We start from the raw sequence: 26,519 nt of genomic DNA on the forward strand, positions 1-26,519 counted from the left end.
GAACGTACTGAGAATCTGTATATCTGTGTTCTGGCTAGACCTATAGCTGGACATGTACAAAACCTGGGCAAATGCTGGAAGTCTCCCATTATACCAATTTGCACAAATTTCAAGTTACAGGTTATCATGCCTTTCTTCAGCTCTTATTTTGCTGTGTCCATTGAAGTTCTCTGGGGCAAGTTTGCCTTTTTACCAGGAACAGCTGATGCACACTCCCTGAGAACACTTGAATTGTGGGTCTGCTCTCACAGCTTTGCTGTAAGCTAGATATCTGCTGGTCATGACTTTTCTGCTGGCCTTGTGCTATTGGCTGCTGAAGGCACTTTCTTTTTTCCTTTGGATATCCTGCAACGAAGAACATTTTGGGGAGATATGTGTGATAATGTCTGGGTTGTATGGATAGCTGACTCCTTAGAAAAGGAATGTATTGCTATTAATTATCTTGTTATTTTGAAATCACACCTAGCCAAATTAAGATAACACATAAACTTCTGAAGTGTGTAACATAAAAATTAAAAATAGTTATGAGGATATGATATTTGTAAAAGACATTGTGAAAGAGCAAATGAAATCTACGTACTAGTTGATTTATCCCCAAAGTTTTTCTTTCCCTTCATTTAGCGAAATTACAGCATATGATTTGAGTAACTGTATACCATATATCTTTGAGTTCATCACTAAATGAATTTGTCTTTTTGTGAAGCATATTCAAGAAGAAAATGGCCATTGTTCAAGGAATTGAGCTAAAGGAATTTTACTTTGGTTTTTTGTTAGTTCTCTTAACTGTGTGGAAAGGTATCTATATATTTACAAGCCTAAGAAGTAATAATGAATGTAAAGATTAAAAATATTATTCTTTTAAAATTTTGAGATTATTTGCAATAATGTCCAATGAAGTAAACCATCATCATAAATTACGAAAGATGTGAGTACACCTGAGATAAAAAGAATGCTGATTTTACATTAAATACTTCCAAACATTGTCCCTGGAGAAGCTAATAGTAATAGGAGCTGTTTGCCTGGTGAAGAAGAATGTCAAGTTTATGAACTACAGGACAAAGAAACCCCTGCTTTTTTGGCACAATCATTTGAATGCTAAATTGTTTTGAAGAAATATTTCTATTTTTCTTGATGAAAGCGAGGTACTACGTTATCTGTAGGTGTTTTATCATACTCTGGTAGTAATTTGTCACTAATTTTTAGTGGTATGTAATTCTTCAGATTAATACTATCAGGAACTGTACAGATTTTTGTTCTTTCTTTGTGAGTAAACCTGTAAAGTCTTTACTCAATAGCGCAATATTAAACCGTAATGGTAAGTACCCAAAGTGGCATACCTGTTATTTCTCTGATATAGAACTTTAAAGCAATCATTAAGCAAACTAGCCACATTTTCAGCAAGTGAAACTCGAAAACATCTTTGAAATCTCTTATTGTCTTCTCCATTGTCTTTAATCCAATACAGAATAAAGTAAATTTACTGTTTTGCTTGGAAACTAGTGTAACTGAGGTGCCCAAGACCTTGCTTGCAGCAATTTTCCCTGGGTATAACTGTTGAACACTGGTGATCTTTCCTCTTTACACTTAAAGCTTCAGCATTCTATACCCATAAATTTGAATACACTACTTATTTCCTTGAGCACTACTTGTCAGAAGCTATGAATTGCTTTTTATATCATCAGCTTTAACTGTAATAAGTGTAGTATGTTCAGCAGAAGCATGCAAATGCTGAAAGTCACAATATCTTAACATACAGTATAGAAAATATAACATCAGCATAAACTGCCTGGAGTTTGGATTCAGTCAATTGCAATACTTCCGAGAATTAATCTAGACCTAAATAACATCCAAGTAATGTATGCAAGCTATCCTTTAGTTAGCTTTTTTGGAAAGTATAAGTGCAGGCTATTAAGGTATAAAGTGACCACTGTACCTGCAGTGAGCCTGTCTAACCACTTCATGTGGATCTCACCAAAGGAAGATGCAGATGTAATGGTCTTTCATGGTGGTTTCCCGTGGGATGGACGGTGGGCATTGCGAAAATGAGAACAAAAATGTGTATTCTCGGCTCATCTAGAGTCCTCATTGTCCTAGAGCTTGTGGTGGTTGATGAGGTAACATTTTTGTCTTTCTTACATTCTTTGAGCAGAGAGTCCAGCATCCTCATGAGTGCCCCTCTTGTGGGGGCTTTGGTTTCCTGCTGTGTTCAGCGTGCCATGGGAGCAAGATGTCTGTGTTTCGGAACTGCTTTACGGACTCATTCAAAGCCCTCAAGTGTACTGCATGCAATGAGAATGGGCTACAGCGCTGCAGAAGCTGTGCAGGCTAAAGATGGCATGTCCACGTGTTCAAACTAATTTTATGGTACTGCACCAGTTTGTAATATGATTTTTTTTTAAATTAACCTGTTTATCCAATTCAGTCAATAAAAATCCATTTGTAGTATATTTCTGCTGGTTTGATCATTAGAATTTTGTAAACTTCAGTTGCCAACCATATCATGATCTCTGAAAATATCTGTTTCTAGTTTCTTTATAGAGAGACTTGTACTCTGGAAAAATTACCACATTATATGAATGTTTCCCTTTTTCTATAGGGGATTATCAGCAATAGTATGTATTTCTTAGCAAAATTACTTATACTTCAGATTATGAGTAGTGCTGCTTTTAAACTGAGAATAAAGATTTTATGATGTCGACTAGCCCAAGAACTTCCATACTTAGCACTTCCCTGAAAAGTCACTATGGATGAATTCTGGCCTGAACTGTATGTGTAAACAGAGGAACAGAAACATTTCTTGAAAGCCCCATAAATCAGCTCTCTCTTCTAGTACTGCTTTCTATTTGGTACAAAATTAATGTTGTTAGACAAAGTTACATAAACATTTAACATGGTAGATGTTACTAGCCTTGTTGGAGTATCTTATAGTGATCAAGAAAGAACATCAGACAGTTTTATAAATTGCATATAAAGTAATTGAGGATAAGATTTCAGCTTTTTCTTCTTAGTAACTCATGTGGTTTGATGTCCAGCTTGGCTTGAGTGTTTTAGAGCATCTGTTCTCTCCAGGAAGGCCACTGGTCTGTGCCCAGACAACTCCAGCACTGTATATACCTTCCCCAGCGTAAGCACAAGACAATTAGTTAGCGTTTAGTCTGAATAGACTGTGGGCTCTCCACACTGAATATATTCCAGTTTGGAAGTGCATTACCATTCACACACTTCCACAGAATACTTTTTAACAGGATAACTTTAGCAAATCAGCACCATCTGCTTATGTTGATGTTGCACATCTTCCTTCTGTTGCTGCTATCAGTCTGTACTGGCACAAGTAGAAGAAAGGTTTGCCACCTTGTTGAAATTGGTGTTGGCTTGAAAAGTCTTCCATGGTAGTCATTTCATCTTGCCCAGACTGCTTTAGCAAATATTAAGCCGTGTGACTTTTTGCTGCTGCTTTGCCTATTCTTTGTAAAGCTGTGTTGACTGGAGTTTGGGTAAGTGCAGTTGGCTTTACAAGGTACTGCTTAATCTAGTTGGGGACCCCATTTCCCTTCTCTCTGTCCCATGCAATGTTCCTTAATTTCTCTATGATGAGAAACTCAGATTTTCTTTCACTGTTTTAGGCACAGCACAGCTGTGGTATAAAGCAGGATAGCCACAGCTGCACAAAGCATAGCTTGCAAAAAAAGCCTTTTTGATAACATTTGTCTTTCTAATGCCTTATTTTCCTCACCTGATTCATCAGACAACCATAGTTCCTCCACCTCCATTCCACTTGCTATGTCTAGAGGTGGTAGCTGGTGCTGAAGAGTTGGACAAGTTGGGCTTACTTATCTCCTTTAACATTTGAATCTAAGGGACTTATGCATATTCTATGATATATTGAATGTGCAGGCTTGAAAGTGCTAGTAAGATCCTACTGCTCCTACAGTTTCTACTGCGAGGCTCAGAGGAGTGTCTGTATCTTCTGCGTAACATGAGATAGATTAAATTTCTTACAGAGGCCACCCAAAATGCTTAGCTGCACCCGAGCTATAAAACTCTGGATTGAAGGTGTGCTTACCTTTTTACTGCATGGGTAAGACAAAAAGAAAGAAAATACATTTCCCTTCTTTTATTTAATAGTCATGTACCCTCCATTTCTGGCTTGTATTGCAGCCCAGACTGGTATGATACAGAAAGAAAGGAAGCATAAGGCAGAATACTGATGTTTAGAATGTCATAATTTCTGATACATGAAAACATACTTTTTATCTGTTTACATGCTACAGATCTAGAGACCGAGAACATTCATAGTAGTGAATACTGAACTTAAGATGGCATGAGCAAATTCATCCTTGAGGGAAATTACTAGTGAAGAAAAGGCCAGTGCATTTGTGATACTGAAATTCCACAGTCTTCACCCCCGAAAAGACATTGCTTGATGACATAGTCCATAGCACCATTCTCCCACTGAAGCACTGTATGACTAAATTACTATAACTTTTCAAAATATGTTAAATATTTTCAGTTTCACTGAAAATGAAATTTCTTCATTGACCTGGCATAAGGGTTTGAAGCTGGTTTTTCTGCCTTTCAGGCATTCAGAAAATGACTTCTCTTCAAAGTGAGACAAATACTTTAAATCCTGTTTCTTTCTTGATTTATCTCCAAGGGTCATGTAAGGAACTAGAGACTGTCCTAGCCAAGGCACTACCCTTCTAACAGAGGCACTTAATACCTACAAGCAAAGATAAGGCAAAACCTCCTCAGTTTTCTTTTTAGAAAGAGAAATGATGAAAGCAGAAATTAGTTTGGTAGAATCTTCTATTTTTTTTTCCAGAGTATTTTTATGGGAGGCTAGAAGATAAAACACAGGACACATAAGGCTGACAAATAAAGCATTCTTCAGGCACTGCTTATTTTTAAAAAAACCTATGACAAATTTCCAGTACTAGAAAAAGATCTTTTCTTCCCCGTCATTGACTGAATTACTAGCTTTTTCTCTCCAGCTATATTTTTCTTGTAACAGCCTGCATGAAAAACAAAACTTTTTTTTTTTTTTTTTTTTTTGCCAGAAGATATTTTTACCGCTAGGGTTTTGGGTCTGGCTTCTCGGTTTGATTCAGCCATCCTAGAAACACTAAGTGTGACAGAATGACATCATTACTAAGGCAAGCCCAGGAGCCAGTTTAGGGGTATGATGCTTCCTAGTATCACAGATGTATCAGGCAACTAGCAACATAGCTTTTAAGTCAGTCTGAAATAAAAGCAGGAATGCAGCTCAGTTCTGATTTACACCAGTAGTGCATCTTTACTTTCAAGGAGTCAGCAGCCATCTCCTATGGTATCACAAATAAGACTCATCCAGATGCATCTTTGTATAGGAAATTTTCCATTTATAAATGCATCAAGCCCTGCTCCTCTTGTTTCTGTCCCTCACTGCTATGCTGCAAGTAAGGATCTAAAGTAAATGTTCTCTGCCTGACAACTCAGAATATTAACATACATGACAATGAGTATCAAAGACCAAGGTAATCCTTAGGCTATCTGCTTTGCAAAATAGTGGTTTTGATTCTGAAAAGGAGAATGGTTTGGAGTTTTCAGTCCAGTAGCTTGAAGCATGCTTTCCAGGGTCCTAAATATTCCCCATACTGATACGCTACAGCCATCAAGTGGCTTGGCTTTACCAGGATTCACATCCTAGGACATGATGTGATGCAAGTTGTTCTTTGATTTTTCTATAAATTTAAATTTTAATTTCATTTTTTTCATGGGCTTTATCTACTGATCACTTTCATGAAAAGAACTGAAAAGTAGAAACTGAAACTTTGCAGGAAACTGGCTTCCACATCAGGGGCATTTGAGGTTTCTCGCACTTGAAACTTAATGGTTAAATGGAGGCCTTCCTATGGGAAAGGCTCCTACTGATGGACAAATAAGGAGTAATTTCAGGTATAAGCAACAAAGACTGTGGATGTTGCTCTGGGGATTATATATATATCATTCTAACTAACTGGCTAGTCAGAATACACATTCTTTGGTGGTTTCCTGAAAATTTTGAAAGGAGAAAACTTTTGAACTAACTCTACCTTAAGAGAAACTTAAAAAGAAGCAAAAAGAGTGTTTAGAGCAAAGGGAGATATTAAGAAGAGTAAGACAGAAAATACTAGATGTCTATGGATAATTTTTTCTAGTTAATTTTTGGTAAGGGAGCAACTGCCCATTATGAGAAAGACGAAGACCTATAGGAGTACTTTCTAAAATAAGATCAAATGCTGATGTGGGACTAGCAACCAAATTCACACCTGGCCTGAGATCTCTGCTGAAGTCAGATGCCTGTTCAACCTCTACACAGATTGACTCATGTGAGTTCAGACTCATTTGAGACGAACAAGTACTCTGAGAAGATGTGTATGTGAATTTTCACTGACTGGATCTTGGTTAGGAGCTTCTTTTGAGCTTTCTTTTTCTTCTTTTTTCGAGCTTTTCTTTTTCTTGCCTGAAGTTTGCGTTCAAGGCTGCAAGAGCAGATTTTCCTCTACAAATTTTGACCTAAACCCTTTTTCTCTTCCTGTAGAAGACTCGGAGAATGGTTGTGGTTGGAGGGAACCTTAAAGATCATCCAGTTCCAACTAGATTTGATGAATTTTAAGAAAGGGATGAATGTCCGTAAAGCATTTGACACTTCTTTCTGAGCAAAAAGCCGTGTCATACTGAAGAAACTTATATTAAATTTCAAAAGATGATCATAGGTTGACAAATCTTTATGTACTTTCATTTTACGTAGTCTTGGGTTGGCACCTGAGCATAAGACTAGTCTTTTACTCTGTAGAGAATTTTGCTGTCATGGGAGTAGAGACTAAGCAAATTTCTTGCTCTAAATAGTGAGGACCGTGTAAAGCAGGGTGTTCATCCTCCTCACTTTATTTTCTTTGTAATAACACTGGGTTATTTCAAAGTAATGTACTTCTCACTTGCACTAAAAGCCTAGGGATTATGAATATTATTTAATATTACACTATTTAGTAAACATCTTTGGGTTTGCTCTGCTAGGGAGTAGCTTGTTCTTTTAACAAATCAATGGGCATTAATGCTCTGTGGGAAAAATCCAGGCATTTTCAAGAAGAAATAGTGCATCTGGGAGTTGATTTTCATTCAATCTCTGGTTGTTTCCTTGGTGTATTCTTTCTAAAAATACTTAAACAGATAGAGTGTCTTATGTGTGAACAGCCTACCATAATAAAATATTTTATATTAATTTGGAATGGTTAGAGTTTCTGCAGGCAATAGTACAAAAACAATCTTGTCCTTTTATTTAAATCTAAAATTGCATCAGATATAGAGATTACTGACCTCTGTACTTAATTCTGAAGCTTTCCAACCTCAAACATGGTCCTCTCAAATCAGTGAGAACCATCCTACTGATTTAAATTCCTGGTCAGTTGGGTCTAGCCTATCTTCCCTTTACAGGTGAAGCGCTGTGAAATATAGAATTATGTAATTAATGCTATATTGTGTAGAGTATAATTTCCCCTTTTAAAATAAGAATCTGGTGTGTCTTGAAGCCCTCCAAGGTGTTCACCCACTCTGAGTTGTTTCTGCTATACCTGGGAACTCATAATAATGAATGAAAAGAAACAGATAGGTCTTGAAAGAAGTTAATTCAGCTGTAAGTAAATATGTAGTGTAAGAAAACTTACTACTTTTGACTTAGTGTTCTGTGAAAAAAGGAACAAGAAGTTCTTGAGAGTGTTGGGTTTTTATTAATGAAAATAAGAACTGAGTTTGACTGACATGAGTTTCACATTTTTTGTAAGTAAATACACAATGGAAGACAGTTCAGGTACTTTTCCTAGCTATTGCCTTTGTATTATTGCATTAAAATTAATTTTATTCTCTTAGCCTGAGATACATTATTTGACCACAAAAGCATTCAACAGGAAACATTTACGCCTTAAATAATTTAGTAAGAAGAAGAATTTAGATTGCTTATCTTGCTTTAAATAATTTAGAGATTCTAGTAAAGACATTGTAATCCAACAATAACTTGAAAAGTAAAAATTATTGGAAATAAATCTTTATGTTTAATCCAATTTTTCTTTCTTCTGGCATGAATTTGCTTAGAGATGATGAATCAGGAAATAATTGCATTAGAAGGAAATGGCTGGGGAAAAACACTTGCAATCTAAGCTTCTAGCTTATCAGCTCTACTTTGAAAAGTTGGTTTCAAATGAGTTAAAAGATTTTTGAAAACCAATAAGTTTTCAACTCCAGAAAAGCCACAATGCAATAAGTCACATACTTCCTGTGTCTCTTTGAGGTCTCATATTTTCTCCAATGATGGAAAAATCATTTAATGGAAAACAAATGTTTATTTAGAAGACTCCCCTCCTTCCCAACAATCAGATATTAAGTTCAAGAAAAAGCATTATCCTTTACTGACCTGAAATTTGGAAGTATATATCAAAGAAATATGCTGCAAGGTAATGCCCTCTGATAGCTGACAGAGTTATATTTTGGCCTGGAGAAAAGGCCTGCTATGATGGCAAAAAACAAGCGAGGGTTATATGACCAGTCAGAAGGGTTGACTAAAAGTTATTATTATTGATCATGGTCTGTTCAAAGTAGGAAAGAATGATCAATAAAATTCATCAAATGTCATCATTTAAATGTGAACACTTAAAAGGGGCTGTTTTACTTTTTAAATATTAAATCTGATGGATGCATTCTTGTCTCTCAAATATGGGAGAAATTCCCTTTGATTTCAACTCAGGTAAATTACAAATGAGTGAGGATGACAAACCTATGAAACATCATTGAAATGTGAATCCTCTCTGAGCTAACTCCCAGTACCAACGCTATACTATCTGCTTGGGACTATGCCTCTGATTTGAGCCAACTACTGAGACTGTGAAGAACATCTAGACTCTGTCTTGCCCCCAAACTTGTACATTAATTTTCCCATCATATGGCAAGTAGGAATAGCACACAGTAGGACAGAGATGTACTCTAGCAAAAATTCTCCAAACCTGTGGGATGATGTATTTCTGTTAATCCTTATGCATCAATAGAGCTGCATGGGCGATGAATGCTTTATGCTGCCTCAGGGATCTAATCAGGCAGACAGAGCATAAGACCAATACCTCAGTCTGCAAAATTAAAAGACTTAGTAAAAACTTGCCATTTTTTGTTAAGTATAAGCACAAAAATAATAAACAGTCATCATCATTACTCATATATTTGAGATATCACAATAATTGTTTTTAGTATTATAGGAGAATCATGCTGCCTGTCATTATGACTTGGTGGTAATAGCTGATGCTGGTAAGTTTTCCTTTTCAACATAATCTCAGAATAAAATTTACTAGAATACTATCAAGCAACAGAACCATACTTTTAAACATAAGTAGAATGTTATTATCATAGTTATTCCCTCCATCATTTAGGATCTCTCTCAGGAAAAGCCAGAGTAACTAAAGCAAGATTAGCAGATAAACCTATCAGAAAGTTTAGTCTGTAATCCTCTTCCTCAGTGTTTTAGAGAGATCCATTAACTAGTTTCACAATAGGACTCCTTGCTATTTGATGTTGTATTCTTGTGATATCCCTGAGAGTGGGACACTGCGAGATGGCTGGTGCTGTGCTGCCTTTTTCTACATCCCATGTTCTTTTACAAGTTTGGAACATAATGATCCTAAATTTTTCAGACTTTTCTCATATTCTCAACCAAGTGTACACATTCTGTATCAAAGAAAAGTTAACTATAAAACCCTCTCCTCTTTTTATAGCCATCATATCTCATCTTCCGGGACATACTTCATGAGCAATATGATTTGAAAAGCTCTGTAATATTTCTCCACATTTATTCTCCACTCCTTTATCAGGTCTAGGATGGCAATCAGTCTTTTCTATTACAGTCTATACTTCTTGCAGAGCATCTAATGCTCAATAATGCCAAATATGTCATGCCACACTTTATGCTTACCTTCAGCCAACTTGGTATATCTACTTACTGTACGATTTATAGCCTCAGGGCCTACCCACAAATCCTACTGTCCTTTCTGGGGGACTTCCTACCATCTGTCTTTGCTGTACTATGAATTGCGGTCCACAATACCTCGCTGTACCATAACTTGGTTTTAGAATTTGATCTCAGATTCACTCATTGCATCCTCTCTCCTTCAAACTCTTTATCAGCCCTGCTTAATAGAGGTAGCTTCTTCCACTCTGCTCTCCTGAATCCTCAAATGGTGTCACCTTTGTCCTCCACCTCTCCTGACAGCCGCCTTGAGTGGGGCTATTAACCTACTGTAACCGACTCTTTTCATCCTATGCATCATCATCATGGCTAGGCTTCGCGAACGAAGATTTGGGAAGGCTCTATCCACATTTGCTACAGGCACACTGGTGGCTTATAAGGCCAATACGTGACAGACAAATCCGATTGCAAAAGGCACAGCAGAAAGACTCCTTAGATGGTATATTCTGCAATACACGGTTCTTTCTGCGTTGCCTTTTTAACTCGAGAGTGATCCTGCGTGTGTTCTCAAAGGAGACAGCTGTGTTATAGATGGTGTGTCTCCAGGCCTCCCGATTTGAGGCCAGAGTAGACCAGTTGTGGTGATCAATACCTGCGTCTCCTAGAACGCTTCCATCAACGCTGCCTCCGAACAATCCTAAACATCCACTGGTCAGATTATGTGACCAATACATCTGTTCTAGAGCAAGCACTTGTCACAAGTATTGAGGCCATGTTACTGAGAATGCAGCTGCGATGGGCAGGGCACGTCTCCAGGATGAAGGACCACCGCCTCCCTAAGATCCTGCTCTATGGTGAACTTGCCACTGGCTGCCGCATGAGAGGAGCCCCAAAGAAAAGATACAAGGACTCCCTGAAACAACATCTCAGCCTTGGCCATCCTATGCACACCTGCAGAGAATCACCATAAAGCCAAAGCAGACAATATCTTTACTTTTATTCTTAACTTCATAGTGAGCTTTGTTTTTTAACACTTATACTAAATCCCCAAAGAACTTTTTTCCCAAAGTGGCATTTCATATTGATAATGACAGTAATAATTACAAACTGATAAAGGACTTGGCTGTGAATCTGAAAGCATTTCATAAACAGAGAAGATCAGCACAACAATTCTGAACAGTAAATCAGGTTTAACATCCCTGTTTTAACATCCCTGCTTGCCTCAGAGGCAGAGGGAGTGAAATTTAATCTAAGTCTCCAGGCTAAAAAAATTTTTACTGATGCCCAGATTCATGTAGATGCTATCAGGCATAAATCGGAATACACTAAGTCTTTTCCCCCTAAAAAAATTTTCTTTGAAGTATTTATCCTTTTTTTTTGAGTATGAAGTTCTACAAAAGCTTTATACTTAAAAAAGTAGCAATTTCTGTCCGTCCTTCTTTCCTTCCTTTGCTGATATTAGACACCTAGAAATAATTAAATTGCTATAACATATGCTTTAACTATTAAAATCTGATTGTGTATAAAAATTCAATGTGTTGTAAAGTATATAGAAAACTGAACTTTCTGTTGTAAATTTACTCCTAACACTGAGCAGCAGATTCTCCACATCATCACCATTCACTGGAAACAGATGTCAATAGTGACACATTGGTAGCAAGTTTGGTAATTTTTTTTGTCTTTATCAGTATTTGATTCTATGACATTAAATTACTAATAATATTTTCAGCAGTCATTACATTCTAAGTGTTTTTTATGTGATAGCTCAAAAAAATCAGACTACATCTACAGAAGCAAGGATTTACATTTCATAGTAAGAGAGGTCATCATAATTTTTTTTGAAAACTTTTTCAGTTTTGAGCATTGCACTTGTGATAGTTTTTTTCTCCAGTAATTTTCAATTGAAACTGGCTGACAATATTTTGTCATTTCACACAGAACTATGAGAATTTTTCAGTGCTTTTTTTCTATTGACCAAATACTGGAATATGCATCTTATGACACATGTATTAGCTGGACATTTCATCTAATTGAAAGGAAAATATCTGCCACTCTTCAGGGATGAAATAGTTTATGCGTTTTGGTATTAAATGAAATACCAAATTAATATTAATTAACTATCTACATTTTAGCTTTCTACTCTCATTCACTTTTGTTCTAGAATGTATTATATGTGGAATCTGTTCAGAATGTTTGCTTTCATTTGAAGGAAGGTTATGAAAAACTGGAAGTATTATATTTACCACAAGTGACATCAGCTATGGCCTAAAACCCCATATAGCTAAAACCAAAACTTGGAATAATAAAGGCCCATTTTCATTTCTTTATTTCTGAAGAAAATAGCTCAAATTTGTGTATCATTGTCCTCAGCAATTTGCTTTGCTACTCTCACAGTGCCATATGCCATTCTCATTTTTATTGCAAAATTCTCAGAAGCAGGCCCAAAGCTGTGTTTGGAAAAACTCTTTCCTGGCACAATACTTAAGACTTACTCTAAACTCTACTGGAGCAGACTGGTTCACATTCTTCATTAGCACTTTCAGTCCTGTGTGAGACTTGGAAGATTGCAGCACTTCAGCAGAGGCTTTGCATGTCGCACTGCAGCCCACTTGTGGAGTGGCACAGTGTGTGTTTTGGATGCTGTAGCACATATTGATACCTTTACTAATGTGCCCCTATGAATTGGCCAAAATCTGTGCTATAACTAGGAAAACATGCAGATCTTAGATAAGGCTTCTGTGTTACACAAAATAAATTTAACTACCATAATACCATCATATTACTCAATCCAAACATGAATACCATGATTTTTTGTTACTGTTTTGAAGTAACTTCTTTTAGCATTTTACTTTATATGATCTGTTTTAGGCTTAGTAATTCCTACTAGTAAGTGTGTATAGACCTACATCTCATATAAGTATTTCAAAGTTGAATTTTCCATTCACACTTGAAAATACAAAGGAAATGAAAAGTAATCTTAAGCATTCTACTTAGAATGAGAATTTGGATATCTTCGGTTCCATTTTCTCAGTAGCAACTTCATTTCAGAAAGAAATGTGCAGAGGAACATTGTTATCTATACAAAATATATATTGGATTTGAGTGTTTATACTTATTAATTAAGAGACGTCTTAGCAATTATTTTCTATGCTGGAGAGAGAAGTCTACTCTGCTAATATAGTTTAGCATGAAATAAAGAAAACAGCTAAGGTGAACTTTTTAATGTCCTGTTCCTGATATGGGAACAAATCACCATCCAGTATGAAGAAATTCATAATAGCTACACTAGAAGCCATTTCCTTTCTCCTTAATATAACATAATTTATGCATATATTTTATTTCTAGGGAGCAAAAAGACTGAGTAGAATAGCTAAAAACTAGAAGTAGTCTGTTAGACAAACCAGAATAGACAGTGAGACTGTTAGACTTGTAACACAGAAAAAAATTATGACACATGATACTGTAGTTTCTTTTAGTTATGCCATGTGGTCTTTTATTGAGCTTCTAGCATGTTTAGAATTTTTAACACTGTACCTTATGCTGCCAACTCTTCTTTATATTACTTAAGGAGATCCTCTACAGCAATTGAACTTGTAAATGCATTTTTAGGATAATTTTTTTTGGTACTGATTTCTTTAACAAGAGAAAGAATTTGAGACCTGTACACAGTAATATCTGTAGGTAAGACAGAGACTGGGCAGAAATGTTCCCTAGATGTGTTCAAAGTTATTTGATCTGGAGCTAGTAATTTGCAGGTCTATTTTTACTTTGTGGGGAAAGGTCATGTAATCCTGAAAAATGTTCCTGAAAAATGACAGCCTGCACAAACTAATCGTGCAAAGAAGACATGTCTTCCTGATTGAATGCAATAGAAATTGTAGCATAGCACAAGGAATGATGAAGGACTTCTAGAGCAATCCTAAAGTAATTGGTATTACAAACAGAGGGGCAGAAGTATTATTTAATTCTAGGGAAGGTAGAAATATTTTTGAGAAACAGAGATTAGCCAAGAGTTGTCATTGCATCTCTAACCTTGCTATATGATGTAAATAGGATGGAGATTGCCATAAAAGAGAAGTATGATAAACGGGAGAGAACAGACAGTGAAACCATTCCAGTTTTGTAAGAGATGTTGATTTCCTTTGGATTCTGAGTTCCTGATGAAAAGTAGATGCTGGTTGCACCTTTCTTACTCCAGCGGGTTATTCACTCTAATTTCAGCTGCTCTAAGCTCATGACTTCAGTGCATATCCATTTATCACAAGAGATCAGTTAGACGAGTTGGCTGAACTTCAGTGACGTGGTGGAAGAAATCTCCTTTTGTGAGGGTTTCTGGTGACGCAGTGCAATAGCTCAGATGCTAAAGCTGTGCAAATATTCCTTAGCATCACTTGTCCCTTTTCCTTGGAAGAAAATACTTTCTGCTTACATCTTTCACACCTCATGTCACATGTGGCCATAGCATCTGCACTAACAACAGGCCCCAGGCCTATAATGTTACTTTGTGTATCAGTCTGAAATTTGACACAGGGGAACTGTGTAGCCTCTGCAATATGACACACACTGGAGCCATTACATCAGCAACTCATGATGTTTGTGGAAGGCCAATAAAATATTGAATGCCAAAAAAAAAAATAACAATTAAAAAAAAAGCTGCTGCTGGTCTCATTTTGAAAGGTACCTTGTCCACTTGGCACACATTTATTACAGACCTGGAAATCAACAAGAATGTTTCATAATATTTTGGGGATTTGGCTGGTTTTCCATCCTCAGAGATAAGATAGTATCAATCAGGGAATGAAGATAAATAAGTTGCCTTTTGCTAAATCCTTGAAACATTGTGAAATAAGTAGGTATTAAAAGTAAAGTCTTCCCAACTTGAACTGAAGAATAATAATAAACAAAGACACGGGATTTTACTAGTAGGGCAATACAAGAGATTGATTGTTCACAGGAAAAAGGAGAGCATATATATTCTACCAGTATTTCCAAAAGATCAGATTTCATTTTGGAATTAAAATGATTATTTGGAATATATCACATAAGTTCACACGCTTGAAGAAAGTGAAAAATAATAAACCACCTCCCTAATAAACTCCAAAAGCCCAAAGCTGAGGCTGCTATTTCCTTCTCACTTCTTTATTTTCATTTGACAAATCCAGGCTTACTAGCAGAGCAGTCGAGTGCCTTTAGCTTGAGCACCTCTTTAAGGATCTCTTGAAGCACTTTCCAGAAAGGTCCAAAGTGAGGATGTAAAAGAACTGAAGTGCTTTCCTTTGCTTTCTTATCACTGTTCTAAATTGCTGTTGTGGTGGGTTGACCTTGGCTGGATGCCAGCTGCCCACCCAGCCACTCTGTCACTCTCCTTCCCAGCTGGACAGGGGAGAGAGTAAGGTAGAAAACAACTTGTGGGTTGGGATAAGGCAGTTTATTTAAAGCAAGAGCAAAGTGGAGGCTTGCACACGCAAAAGCGAAGTGAAGTGAAAGATAACACGGTTTATTCTCTACTTCCCATGAGCAGCGATGGTCGGCCACTCCTGAGCAGCAGGGCTTCGGTTCCTCAGCAGGCAGGCATTGGAGACAATGAATGTCCCCTTCCTGCTCCTTGCCTCAGCTTTTATATCTGAGCTGATGTCATATGGTATGGGATATCCCTTTAGTTAGTTTGGGTCAGCTGGCCTACTTGGGTCCCCTCCCAGGGTCTTGCCCTCAACTGAGGAAGGAATGTTACGGTGCTGTGCTCAGCAGTAGCCAAAACACCAGTGTGTTATCAACATCCTTCTAGCTACCAATGCAAAGCACAGCACTGTGAGGGCTACTGTGGGGAAATGAACTCCAGCTCAGCCAGACCCAATACAAAGGCAGACAAAAGACAGGAAAGAACCTGCCTTTGGCAGGATGGAGCTTAATGCCTCCTTTAGATCTGCACTATTCCTTATGAATGCCTTATGTTTGTTGTTCCTCACTTGGGAAGCACACATTCATGAATAGGTGGAGATACAATCAAAACCTGCTTTGTATGGTTTGTGCCCTGAACTTTCACATCACGATGACAGCCATTTCTGGAAGTATGAGGTGCACTGTTTGTAGGGCTGGCGATGAACTGCAAGGATTAGAAGATATATTGCCAATGACACACAAGAAAGCAGTGATATCACAACTTTGATGAAAACAGCACCTGGAGAACAGCAGAGGAAAATATTCTTCTTACTATTGCTGTAAATGAGAACCCAGGTGAGTAGGTAGAACTCCATGTGGGATACGCTGTATATTATCAGTGAACCTTTTTCCTGCAAGCATATATTGTCATCAGTTTTACAAGATGCCAGAAGCAATCCAAAATGGTTGGGAAGCTCCTTAATGATTATATTGTTCAAGTTGGGCAACATTTGTAGTCACATTGAGAAAACTAGTAATACCACGGACATATTGTTACACAGTGTTACAGTACACTTTTGTCATATTGTTATCTTTTTTGATAATAAAAAATGCAGAAGAATAAAAAACCCACAACAAGCTGGCTGAACTTGATTGTTGTTTGGGATTGTTTTCAGCAGTCCTAGTTGTTTCTGTCCCAGGCAATTCAGCTCTGTAAGCTTAGCCTCAAGCTCTCTTTTATCATGATGGCAAAACTGTCATTGTTTTTCCCAGAGCTCCTCTAACTTCTTGAGGGCTAAAGCTGTGTACTGTGATGTAAGAGGGAAAGATCTGTTTACTTTTCTGCTGCTTTCTCCACTGGCAGCACAAGTCCCCGTTTCCCTATTCTGTTGCTCATAAAGCTTGTGTTGCTTTGATAAAAAGTGAATCATAAGAAAAAAGGTGAGTAATATGAGAGAAACAATTTCTGTTTGAATAAGAAACAGAATCACTGTAGTTACCAAAATCTTCAGGACATCGTAAGGTTAAAAGTGAAGGACAAATCCTCCAGCTCTGGAACAGTAGGTTTATGTTGTCACAAGAATAATTAGATGCCTGTGTAAAAGGGCTGCTCTTTTTCACAGGAAATACATTACACAGAGACAATCCAAGCAACATTGCTGCTGGACAAGGACATGTCTGATGAGCATCAGCAGAAGCTGAGGACCTTCATTCATAAGAAGTTACACAGAAAGAGAGACATTCCAGGCATTGGAATGGGCTACCCAGAGAGGTGGTGGATTCACCATCCCTGGAGATTTTTAAACGCAGATTGGACGTGGCACTGAGTGCCATGATCTAGTAAATGGACTGGATTTGGACCAAGGGTTGGACTCGATGATCTCGGAGGTCTTTTCCAACCCAATCGATTCTATGATTCTAAGGGACAAATAATGAACAAACACAAAAGGGAGCCACTTTTTTTGCTATAATGTCTCTAAATCGTAGCTTAAAAGAATCTGCTTCAGAGAAATAGTCTTCTTCAGCAAGTCAGCCTTTTCCAACCCAGAGAAACAAACAACTAGATTGTTGTTGAAGTGTTTTCTCTTCTGACCCTTGAAAATGTTGCTGCATTTAAGCTAGCAAAAATACTTTAAAATAATTTTTTAAATGCTCATAATTATTTGGATGATATAAACAGGTTTGAGAACCAAGTTAAGAGTGGATCCATACCTTTTAGACAACTGTAAATATAGGCAGATAATCTCTTCCAAAAATGAAACCATGCCTCAGAATATCTTAAGTAGGTCATGGATATGTTAACTACAGACAAATATGTAAAAAAAATAAAGTACATACATATAAAATGTATATACTATTGATATAAGGTCTATATGTGTAAACAAAAATATAAACAATAACATTTACATCATAAGCAAACAAATGGGCCTCTTTAAGCCTTCCCTTTAATGATTTGATATGCATCATTGACTATTCAGCATGCTCATATTTAGAGTGCATGCTCTTTAGGAGACTGAATCATCCCTTATATTTTCTGTGAAATACATTTATTGGGGAAAGTGCAATAAGTAACAAGAATATTTTCAAGTAACATTATATTTATATGAGCTTATCAATTTTCTGAGGTCTTCCAGCACTCTAAGAGTTCAATTATCAAGACTGATCATGATGTAGTAAGATAGAGATTACTTCCCCCCCCCAGACTTGGTTCTTAAAGAGAACCAAACTGAAACATTATCTTTACAGGGCATTTCTGCATTCTGGCAAGAGCTGGCAGATTATAAAGGAGTTGATGAGTTCACGTAGGAAGTTATCAAGGTAGACCTGTCTCTACATAAAAAATAATTATTGTAATACAGAGAAAGCATGAAAATATATTGATCACTGATGATATTATGAACTGCAGATTAAAAGGTAAAATGCGCTTGTATGGAATAACATATTTATGATAATTTCTGTTTTCCCACTCTTACGAAAAATCTTGCTACTGCAGTTTTCATTTGGCAATGAAGATAAATTCATATCAGAAAAATGTTTTAATAGTAACTACTCAGCTTGGGGCATATAAAGATTCTAGGCTGGGCTATGTGGAGGAACAGAGCTGTTTCAGTTCCTAATTTCAAACTGATGTTGTTGCTCATGTTTCTTTTCTTTCCTTGCTCCATCATCTAACCCTGCTCTGACTAGGCACAGCCCTTCAAATGAGAGATAAAAAGTACTGTAACGTGTACTGGGCTCCTGTAATTCCCACTTAAACACCATTAACTAAAGAAAACCTGCTGGATGTAAAACCTGCTGATCCTTAGGGATGACTTGGAGGACATTTCACCTTTAATAGCTTCATCCCTTGCCAGACTATAATTCACTTACATTTCTGTCAACAGCCTCATCAATGTAAGACTATGACCTTAATGAAAATTGCTGTACTATAAAACTTTCTATACTGTGTGATTTTAATTGATTGATACACAGGAGCAGAAAGACAACAGAGCCATTATATTGATTATTCTGCTATCTGCTAGGAAATAAAATTACAGGCAGCACCTTTGCAAATGATTTTTACATGCCTTTGAGAAGATAGTAAGTCAAAGGGCAAGTGACCTCAATCAGCAGAAATCCACGAAGATACCACAGAAAGGCACCTAAAGTGAAATGTTGTTGGGGCTGGGGTTGGTCAGTCAGTTCAGCCCTTGTTTTCATGAGTAGGAGGGCTCATATGCCAAGGACTGCTTTGAAAAATAAGGTTTTACCAGCTCTGAGCACTGGGAAAGCACTTTCAGCCTAGTGTTTTCTGGGGGATATGACATCAATAAGAGAACCATAACTGCAGCACAGGAAGAATCAGATAGTTTTGGCTATGTACATTAAGTTATCTGGATCACATAATAAAACACAAAGGCAGACTAGAGACATTTTGAATACAGTTTTTGGCCTTACCCTGAAAGCAATGGCATTTTGGTGAAGGACGTCCACAGGAGCAAGACTGATGTTGTTGTGTGCAAGTTGTGCAAGAGAGGTGGAAATGAAAACTGCCTTGCCCCAGTGCAAAAAGCGCAGCTTGCTTTGACTGAGTCAGTGATGATCACATTGGGACCAGCTGGTTATGAGGGAATTTAATTGGCTTCGTCAAAGTTTGGGAAAAGACAGATGTTGCAGGGCTGGCTGTGTTCCTGCAGCATCATTGTCATAGTGCAATTTCCCACTGGTGTGTTTCACATCCTCGGAAGCCCAATTAGCCAACTAAGCTTTGCTTGCAGCAAACAGAACTAAGAATGCTCTAGTTTCCCCCCAGGCAGCTACTTTTTTGTGTTATGCATACAAGGAAAAATAAAAAGTCATCTTTTTCAGTTATCTGAGCCAGAGCACCAGCACTTCATACCAGCAAGGCTTTAAAAAGAAGCTGTTCTGTATATTCACAATGTCTTGTATTTCCAGAGCACTCTAATGTTTTCCTTTCAAAATTACACACTCAGGATTTTTTGTCCCTTCGGCTGGGCAGAATATAACTTTGTATCTGACTCAATCTTCCCCTCTTCAAGCCATTTCCAAAACACACACTTTCTTTAGCTGTACAGCTTTATGATCACTTTTCAGGACCTTAGTCATCTCATCTAGGTGATTCTGCTTACTTTTGTTCCCTGGATTCTCCTGTTCCCCTTATATTTACCAAAATCAGATATACTACAGCCTAGCCCACATATAGAACATCCTTTAAATTCTTCAAATTGTTCAGGGAAGACACCAGAGGTTCTCTGCCAATTGCAGTTTGCTATGTATACTCTACCTCTTTCACATGAACAGAAATCGGTTGAACACTGCATCTATTAAAGAACAAATCTGACAATAGAAAACTTATATTCTTCCTCTTATTGTCAGAGAAACAGTCTCCTAGTTTTCTCATACCTTTCTCCAAGACATTTACTTGAATGTCTTGCCAATGGTGGTCTGAAGGAAGGTGATTGTTCTCATTGGCAACAATTACATTATATTGAGTTCAACCATCAGCATTTCTTTTCCATGTAAGATTGTGCATTGCCAAAGATACTGCAAAGATACTTCTCACTGAAAAGACTGGAGTGTTTTAGAGAACATTGTCCATTAACACAGGATCCATACCAGAAATGAATTTTATAACCCTTATATCATGGCAACAAGATGTGAAAATATGCATTTGAAGACTGATTATCAACAGTCAACATAAAGTTTCCACTAGAGCTCTAGATGACTTGAAAATGCAAATTTGTAGTGCTAACTTCATCTGCAGAATTCAGAGGTCTTGAAGGAGCAGAATGGTTTCTGGTCTTTGCAGCAATCCTAGAGCAAGACTCCACTGTGAAACAGAAGAAACATGCACATGTAAAAATGACAGTTATAAGGGAGTGTTACTAACTCTCCACAAAGTTCATATAAATAGCAATGAAGATTTTTTTTGATGATCTATCTCCATCTGTCGAGGTTCAAGGCTTACTAAAACCTCAAACTGAAGTTCATGATATAATAGCTTACAAAACCTGTTCTGTTATGATAAACAGCGGGAGTTAGAGGATCACAAATGGAAAAGGGGACTTTAACAGAAAATGTTACATTGGTACTCTATGTGAATTGTTAGCATTGCCAGTTGTTTTTGGACATCCTCAAGAAAGTGTGAGTATTGCTATATACATCCTTCCATGTAGGTTAGTAGTTTCAGGATAGAAAAGAGTTACTTTTGCAATGCATAAAGAACTCTGTGCCTTAGTGACATTGTACAGGTTTTGTCCCAGCATATACATCTCCAGGATTTATAGACGTTACAGGATCTTGAATAATTTTCTTTCACCTAGTTGACACTAAACAGGTGGCATTTAACAAATTTATATCTTCAGGAGAGACATTTAATCTTCATACAAAGACATGAAACAATTAAAAATTCACCATTTCCCTCAGGATTTCCCTATAATGATTAATCACCTTCATTGCTGGAAAAAATATCATGCCAGAAATGTCTGGCATTACTTCCTGTCCATATGTTCTTATTATGACCCTACTATATTAAATATCTCCTTAATACATAATTTATTGCTGTGAAGGCACTTGCAAGCAGTAATCAAGCCACTTCTCAAGCCCCTGTTATTGGGCTGAACAGATTGGGCTCTCAAACTCTCACTGCAAGGTAATTTCTGCAGCCATTAAATCATTTATGTTTCTTTCATCTAGAGATTTCCCAGCCACCTTTTTACTATGCAGACATTTATACCGTACACAGTTTCGTAATATTAGTGTCAGTCTTGGCATAGCTAAAAATAAATTCATTTCTCATACACCTATTACTAATTTAAGTATCAAGTGACTGCCAACCCTTTTCAGTGCTGCATCACATGGGAGCTTATGTGGAGTTGTTTTTTTATTAGTAATATGATACCAGGTTTATTCCTTTGAAGCCTGCACTTGGTTTCTAACACTAAAACCTGTGCTCTCCATGCTTTTACTTATCTATTCACCATGGATAAATATTTTTGTTGTTAGTGGACAAAAGCATTCTCTGATGCTTGAGGTAGAAGGACAAAATACTATCACAAGAAAAAAAATAGTAACATTAAAGAAAAATAAACAGATTACTTGTGAATATATTTGCACTTCCACATCCTAACTGGCCATGCTGTCATTTTCTTATCATAATTTTAGAAACCTTTTTAGAAACCTTAATTCCCTTTGGTAGAGACATAAATTTATTTTTTTTTGATTGAAATATTTAGCTTTGGTTATTCATTCACAGCAAATTGGTTGCACATAAGCTTTATTGATTCCATAGGTTTTTTTGCCCTTCCACATACATTTACTATATACTGATTACTCATACCATTCAAATTGCTGCCTTGACTTCAGTATTGAACCAAGTAGTCTTCTAAATAAGATTTTCTTTCTTACTTTTATGTATTGAGGTTTTTTTAAACATTCTAGGAAAAGCATCATCATTTTGTTTCCAGCAGAATTCCTGCTTTTTTGTCTCAGTCATAATTTTCATCAGTCTGGGGAGACAGAGGCCGACTGACTAGATCTTGCATGTCCTTCCCTAAAAAGCTATGACTTTAAGTACTTTTACTGAAGAAATTCTAGTGATCGTACAAAAATCTTCAAGAACCTAAAGGCCACACAAATGCCTGGTAAGGCCTAGGACCTAAATGTACACAATAGAGAAACATAAAAGAAAGCTCAAGGTAAAACATAAAATTAACAACTAGACCACACTACTTGGACAGCTTTATTTTTACCTGACTAAAATCTTGTTCTACTTAAATAAGCAGACCAAATAAACCAGTTACAGCCTGGTAACCTACATATAGCTTGAACATTATTGAAAACAAGCAGAGGCAGACATAAAACAAATCACTCCTCTTAACAGAGCCTACCTAACCCTCTGACCTCTCTCTCTCCCCTCCCTTTTTTTTCTTTTATTTTCCCTTTTTGTTGTGCACCCAAAGCTTTTATTTAACAAAGATTTTGAGTTAAATGTATTCAACTGAAACCACTGACTTCCCAGCTAAGGTACTGCCAAGAATAACTGTTGACTTAACTTGTTAGGTACCTACTCAGAGTTTAACAAAGAAAAGCCATTCCCCCGGGAGAAGGGCTGTGTTGCTGAGAGCTGCTAAACCCACGTGTATCTTCCCATAAGTGGTATAGGAATAAAATTGCTTTCTCCCTCCTCATCTTGTGGTCCTGCTGGTCTGTGGGATAGATGTAGGCTCTGCAGGCTGTGGATTATGGCAGGGAAATTACATTGTACCTTTGGAGAACCTTACAGCTCAGAATCCATTTCTAGGGTGAAAACAGTCCCTTTGGTAATGTTGTGGAACTGTTATCACCTTTACAAACATGGAAGATGGGAGAGACTTTGGGCTTCATATGTGAACCTTAGAAAACTATAGTTACAGAAGGAATATTTAAAGCACTTACTGTGTTCTTTTTTCATGTCTGGTAGAATTTTTTTTTTCCTTTTAATTTCCTTTTTTTTCCTGTCCCTTTCCCTTCACTGCAGCCTAAGAGATCTGTATTGTCTTTTCAGGAGTGGCCATCTCTCCTGCTATGTGGAATCTTGTTCTATCTTAAATATGAGATATTCATGAAAGGAAACACCCAGACGTCACTGAGAAGCTTCACCACAACCCCAGGTGCAGCTTCCTTGGTATTAAAATTAGCACAGTGCCTAAGTAAAATATGCTAAGTTGCTGTGTAACTGAATGCCCTAGATTTTCCACCAGATTAACAGCTGGGGCGTGACAAATATACATGTAGTCCCAGAGATGCTGAAGTCAATGTCTGTAAAAAGTTTCTTCTAGACTTTTTCTTCACAAAATAGCAAACATTTCACTAGAATACACTTTAAAAAAAACTTTTTTTCTTTCTTGACTTACAAACACATACTTAAAACTAGGTTGAGAAGATCAAGCACAGGAAAGAGTTTCTCATCACCCCTTGTGGGACACAACCCTCACAGCTAACAGAAAATACACTAAGCAGGGATGTTGATGATTAGAAGCCTGAGTAAGTACAATCCTACATGTGGGGTGTGTTTAATATTAATAACCTCTGTGAGTTTGCAGATGCACCAGTGGATGATGCTGGAACAAAGTCCTTCATGTACCTTAGTAAGAGCAAAGCTTTGGAATTCTGCATCAAAAAAGTCTGTGGTTAAGAACATGTTGCTCAGAAGTAGTAGAAAACTTTGATATTCAGTTTTTGTGCATATTCTATTTTCTTTGGCTTTGTGATTGTCTTTTTTTTTTTTTCCTCACTGTAGGTCTATACCCCTTCTAATCTTTCTTGCTGCCCTTGGAAGAAGCAGCCAGACAGAGCTTGGGTGCAGAACACTCACAGCAAGGACTCGGATTGAGTTGCACTGACCAGTAACCTCCTGGTCTGTCTGGGCAACTTTAAGTTCTTCCACACCTGAAAGAGAACTTGGGGACTTCTGTTAAACTCCACAGAAAGACTATCACAAATCTTATTTCATTAACAATTGCATGTGAAAACAATGTGTTAGTAGGGTTGCAGGTATCTCCCAGTTGATCCATGCTGTGATTTAAAGGCACTTGGAAGCCTTACTTTAGGATTTAAACCATTCTGTTTTTCAGTTTGGTCTCTTAAAGTTTACTAGTGGAGTAACTAACATGGTTTAAAATTCCTGTAAACTGTCAGGACTTATCAGTCAGAAAAATATTCGCCTCACCTCTGGTGTTCTAGCTCTTGAAATGGATTCAGTGTCAGATGAGTTAGTGGCTACATATCAACCCAAAGTCTCCTGGAAAGGAATTCTTTATTTTGTTGTGTTTACTTTCTATATTTTTCTTTATTTTCTTGGGGTTTTCCCCCCATATTTTCTTGATATAAGCTGTAAAAATACAGGTTTCGGTGATTTCTATGTAGAATTTCCATCGTAACAGTACTACAGATAATTTTCTCTGGTGGCAATAGGGGAGGAAAAATTGTCACTTACTTTTCCTTTATGGTTGATTTACAAATTTTTCATGAGCAACAAGAAAAATATTCATTTTGACATAAAATCTATTTTATATAGAAAAGTTAGTCTTCTGAATTATAGTTTAATTCAACATTTCTTAACTGCCTCTACGTGATCACAATATAAAGATTGTTTTTGTGATTAAAATCTTATAAGTCTGGTTTAAAAATTGCATAGTGATTATAGGAGCTTTGAAATAAATGGAGGACAGCAAAACCAGGAAATTGAAAGACCAGTGATTCATTTTTGTAATGAAGATGTTTATTCTTCCTGTGAAAGACAATGCATTTCTACAAAGTAGATTTTGAGACAACATTGTTATTATATTATGTTTTTATTGAGTCAACTTTGACAAAGGGACTTTCATTGCAATCTTATCTACTTTCAGTGCTCATCTCTCAATATCAACTGGATAATGCAAATAAATCTTTATTCAACACTGGTATATAAAAAAAAGGTCTGCAGAAGCAGTTTCAGCAGATGGAGCCAGTGTGCTTCCAATCTCTGACAACTGTGCTCACCATGAAAAAAGATAAGCAGATTAGTGTACAGAACTGTGGTTAGGGATATGTCAGGGTTATTGGTAAAGATTTTCTTTTCGCTTAGTGGAAAAGTAGCAAGCATAAGTGGGAATTACCTATCCTTTACCAAGTACTGGTGGACAAGAGGAGTGCAGCTTTGTGATTCATATGTCAGTGATGTACCACAACATGGAAAAAAACCTTGAGAATAATGAGTATTGCATTTGTCATCAATTTTTTTTTACGATATCTCACTATTTTGAGCTGTTACTCTCACACAGTAACACTGTGCTTATAAAGTGCCATAAAATATAGTATTCAGAAAACCAGTGGCAAATTGTTTAGGTCTTAAGGGACATGTTTGTCATATTGGACTACAGTAAGAAAGAAGATGTCTCTGTGGAGATGCAGTCACTTAATTCAAGCCTGTACTGACCTGAACAATGTACTTCAGTTGTTTTCTTTGAGAAGGCCTTTGTACAGTAATTGAGACTTAGAGAGATTTTAAAGCAGGGAGATGTTAGAAACCCCACAGAGTGGTCATAAAATGCCTGGCAATTAGTCAGAATTGAACCTGTTCTCCATTTTTTAAACCATGAATTTCCACACTGAAGTCCAGACCTCCAGCTCCAGCGGTACCTCCAACCTTCCCAGCAATCAGGAAACAGATTGCAGTGAGATCTCATCAACTGTTCACATTCAGACTTAGGTTTTCTCCTTTTTACCTCCAAGCTAATTTAATGGGTCCTCTCCTGCAGAGCTATTCTTGCAACAGGAGCTTTTACTGCATGAAGGCCCATAGGTGAAAAGTTTAGGAGGAAAGGACAGGTTCTTGGATATAATGCGCAGGTACATAGCACCTATAATCCATGTAGAGCTCTATGACTGTATTTGGCATTCACAGAAGGGTGTATGTGAGGGACACAAAGAGACCATTGGACCTGTCTGTACTGTGGTTCAGTTTTCAAGGTCAGTGATTATCATTCAACGTACTAGCAGGCACAGAGGGTGGAAACTTCTCACAAAACCCTGCTTCAATACAGTGCTGGAGGCTAACAGCAGGAAAAAGAAAATGCTAGGAGCTGTTAGCCAATTTTTCGAGTTGTCCTGCTTTGGGAAGAGCACCTGAGAGACTCGGGATTCAATATGCCTATCCATG

The 26,519-nt window shown here is 37.2% G+C and overlaps 1 protein-coding gene across 1 annotated transcript in view; it reads left to right on the forward strand.

Annotated features, from left to right (window-relative positions):
- GRXCR1 (glutaredoxin and cysteine rich domain containing 1) overlaps nucleotides 1–2,447 on the forward strand; it is a 39,067-nt gene extending 36,620 nt beyond the window's left edge. Inside the window, exon 5 of the mRNA XM_027722579.2 lies at nucleotides 2,150–2,447. Within this exon, the coding sequence (XP_027578380.1) occupies nucleotides 2,150–2,329 (180 nt within the window). The 3' untranslated portion in view covers nucleotides 2,330–2,447. The remainder of the gene's footprint in view (nucleotides 1–2,149) is intronic.
- Nucleotides 2,448–26,519: the final 24,072 nt, after the last annotated feature.

This window comes from Pipra filicauda, unplaced genomic scaffold (assembly GCF_003945595.2).
Source record: "Pipra filicauda isolate LSUMZ 115617 unplaced genomic scaffold, ASM394559v2 scaffold116_size3395265_pilon, whole genome shotgun sequence".
NCBI classification, from domain to species: domain Eukaryota; kingdom Metazoa; phylum Chordata; class Aves; order Passeriformes; family Pipridae; genus Pipra; species Pipra filicauda.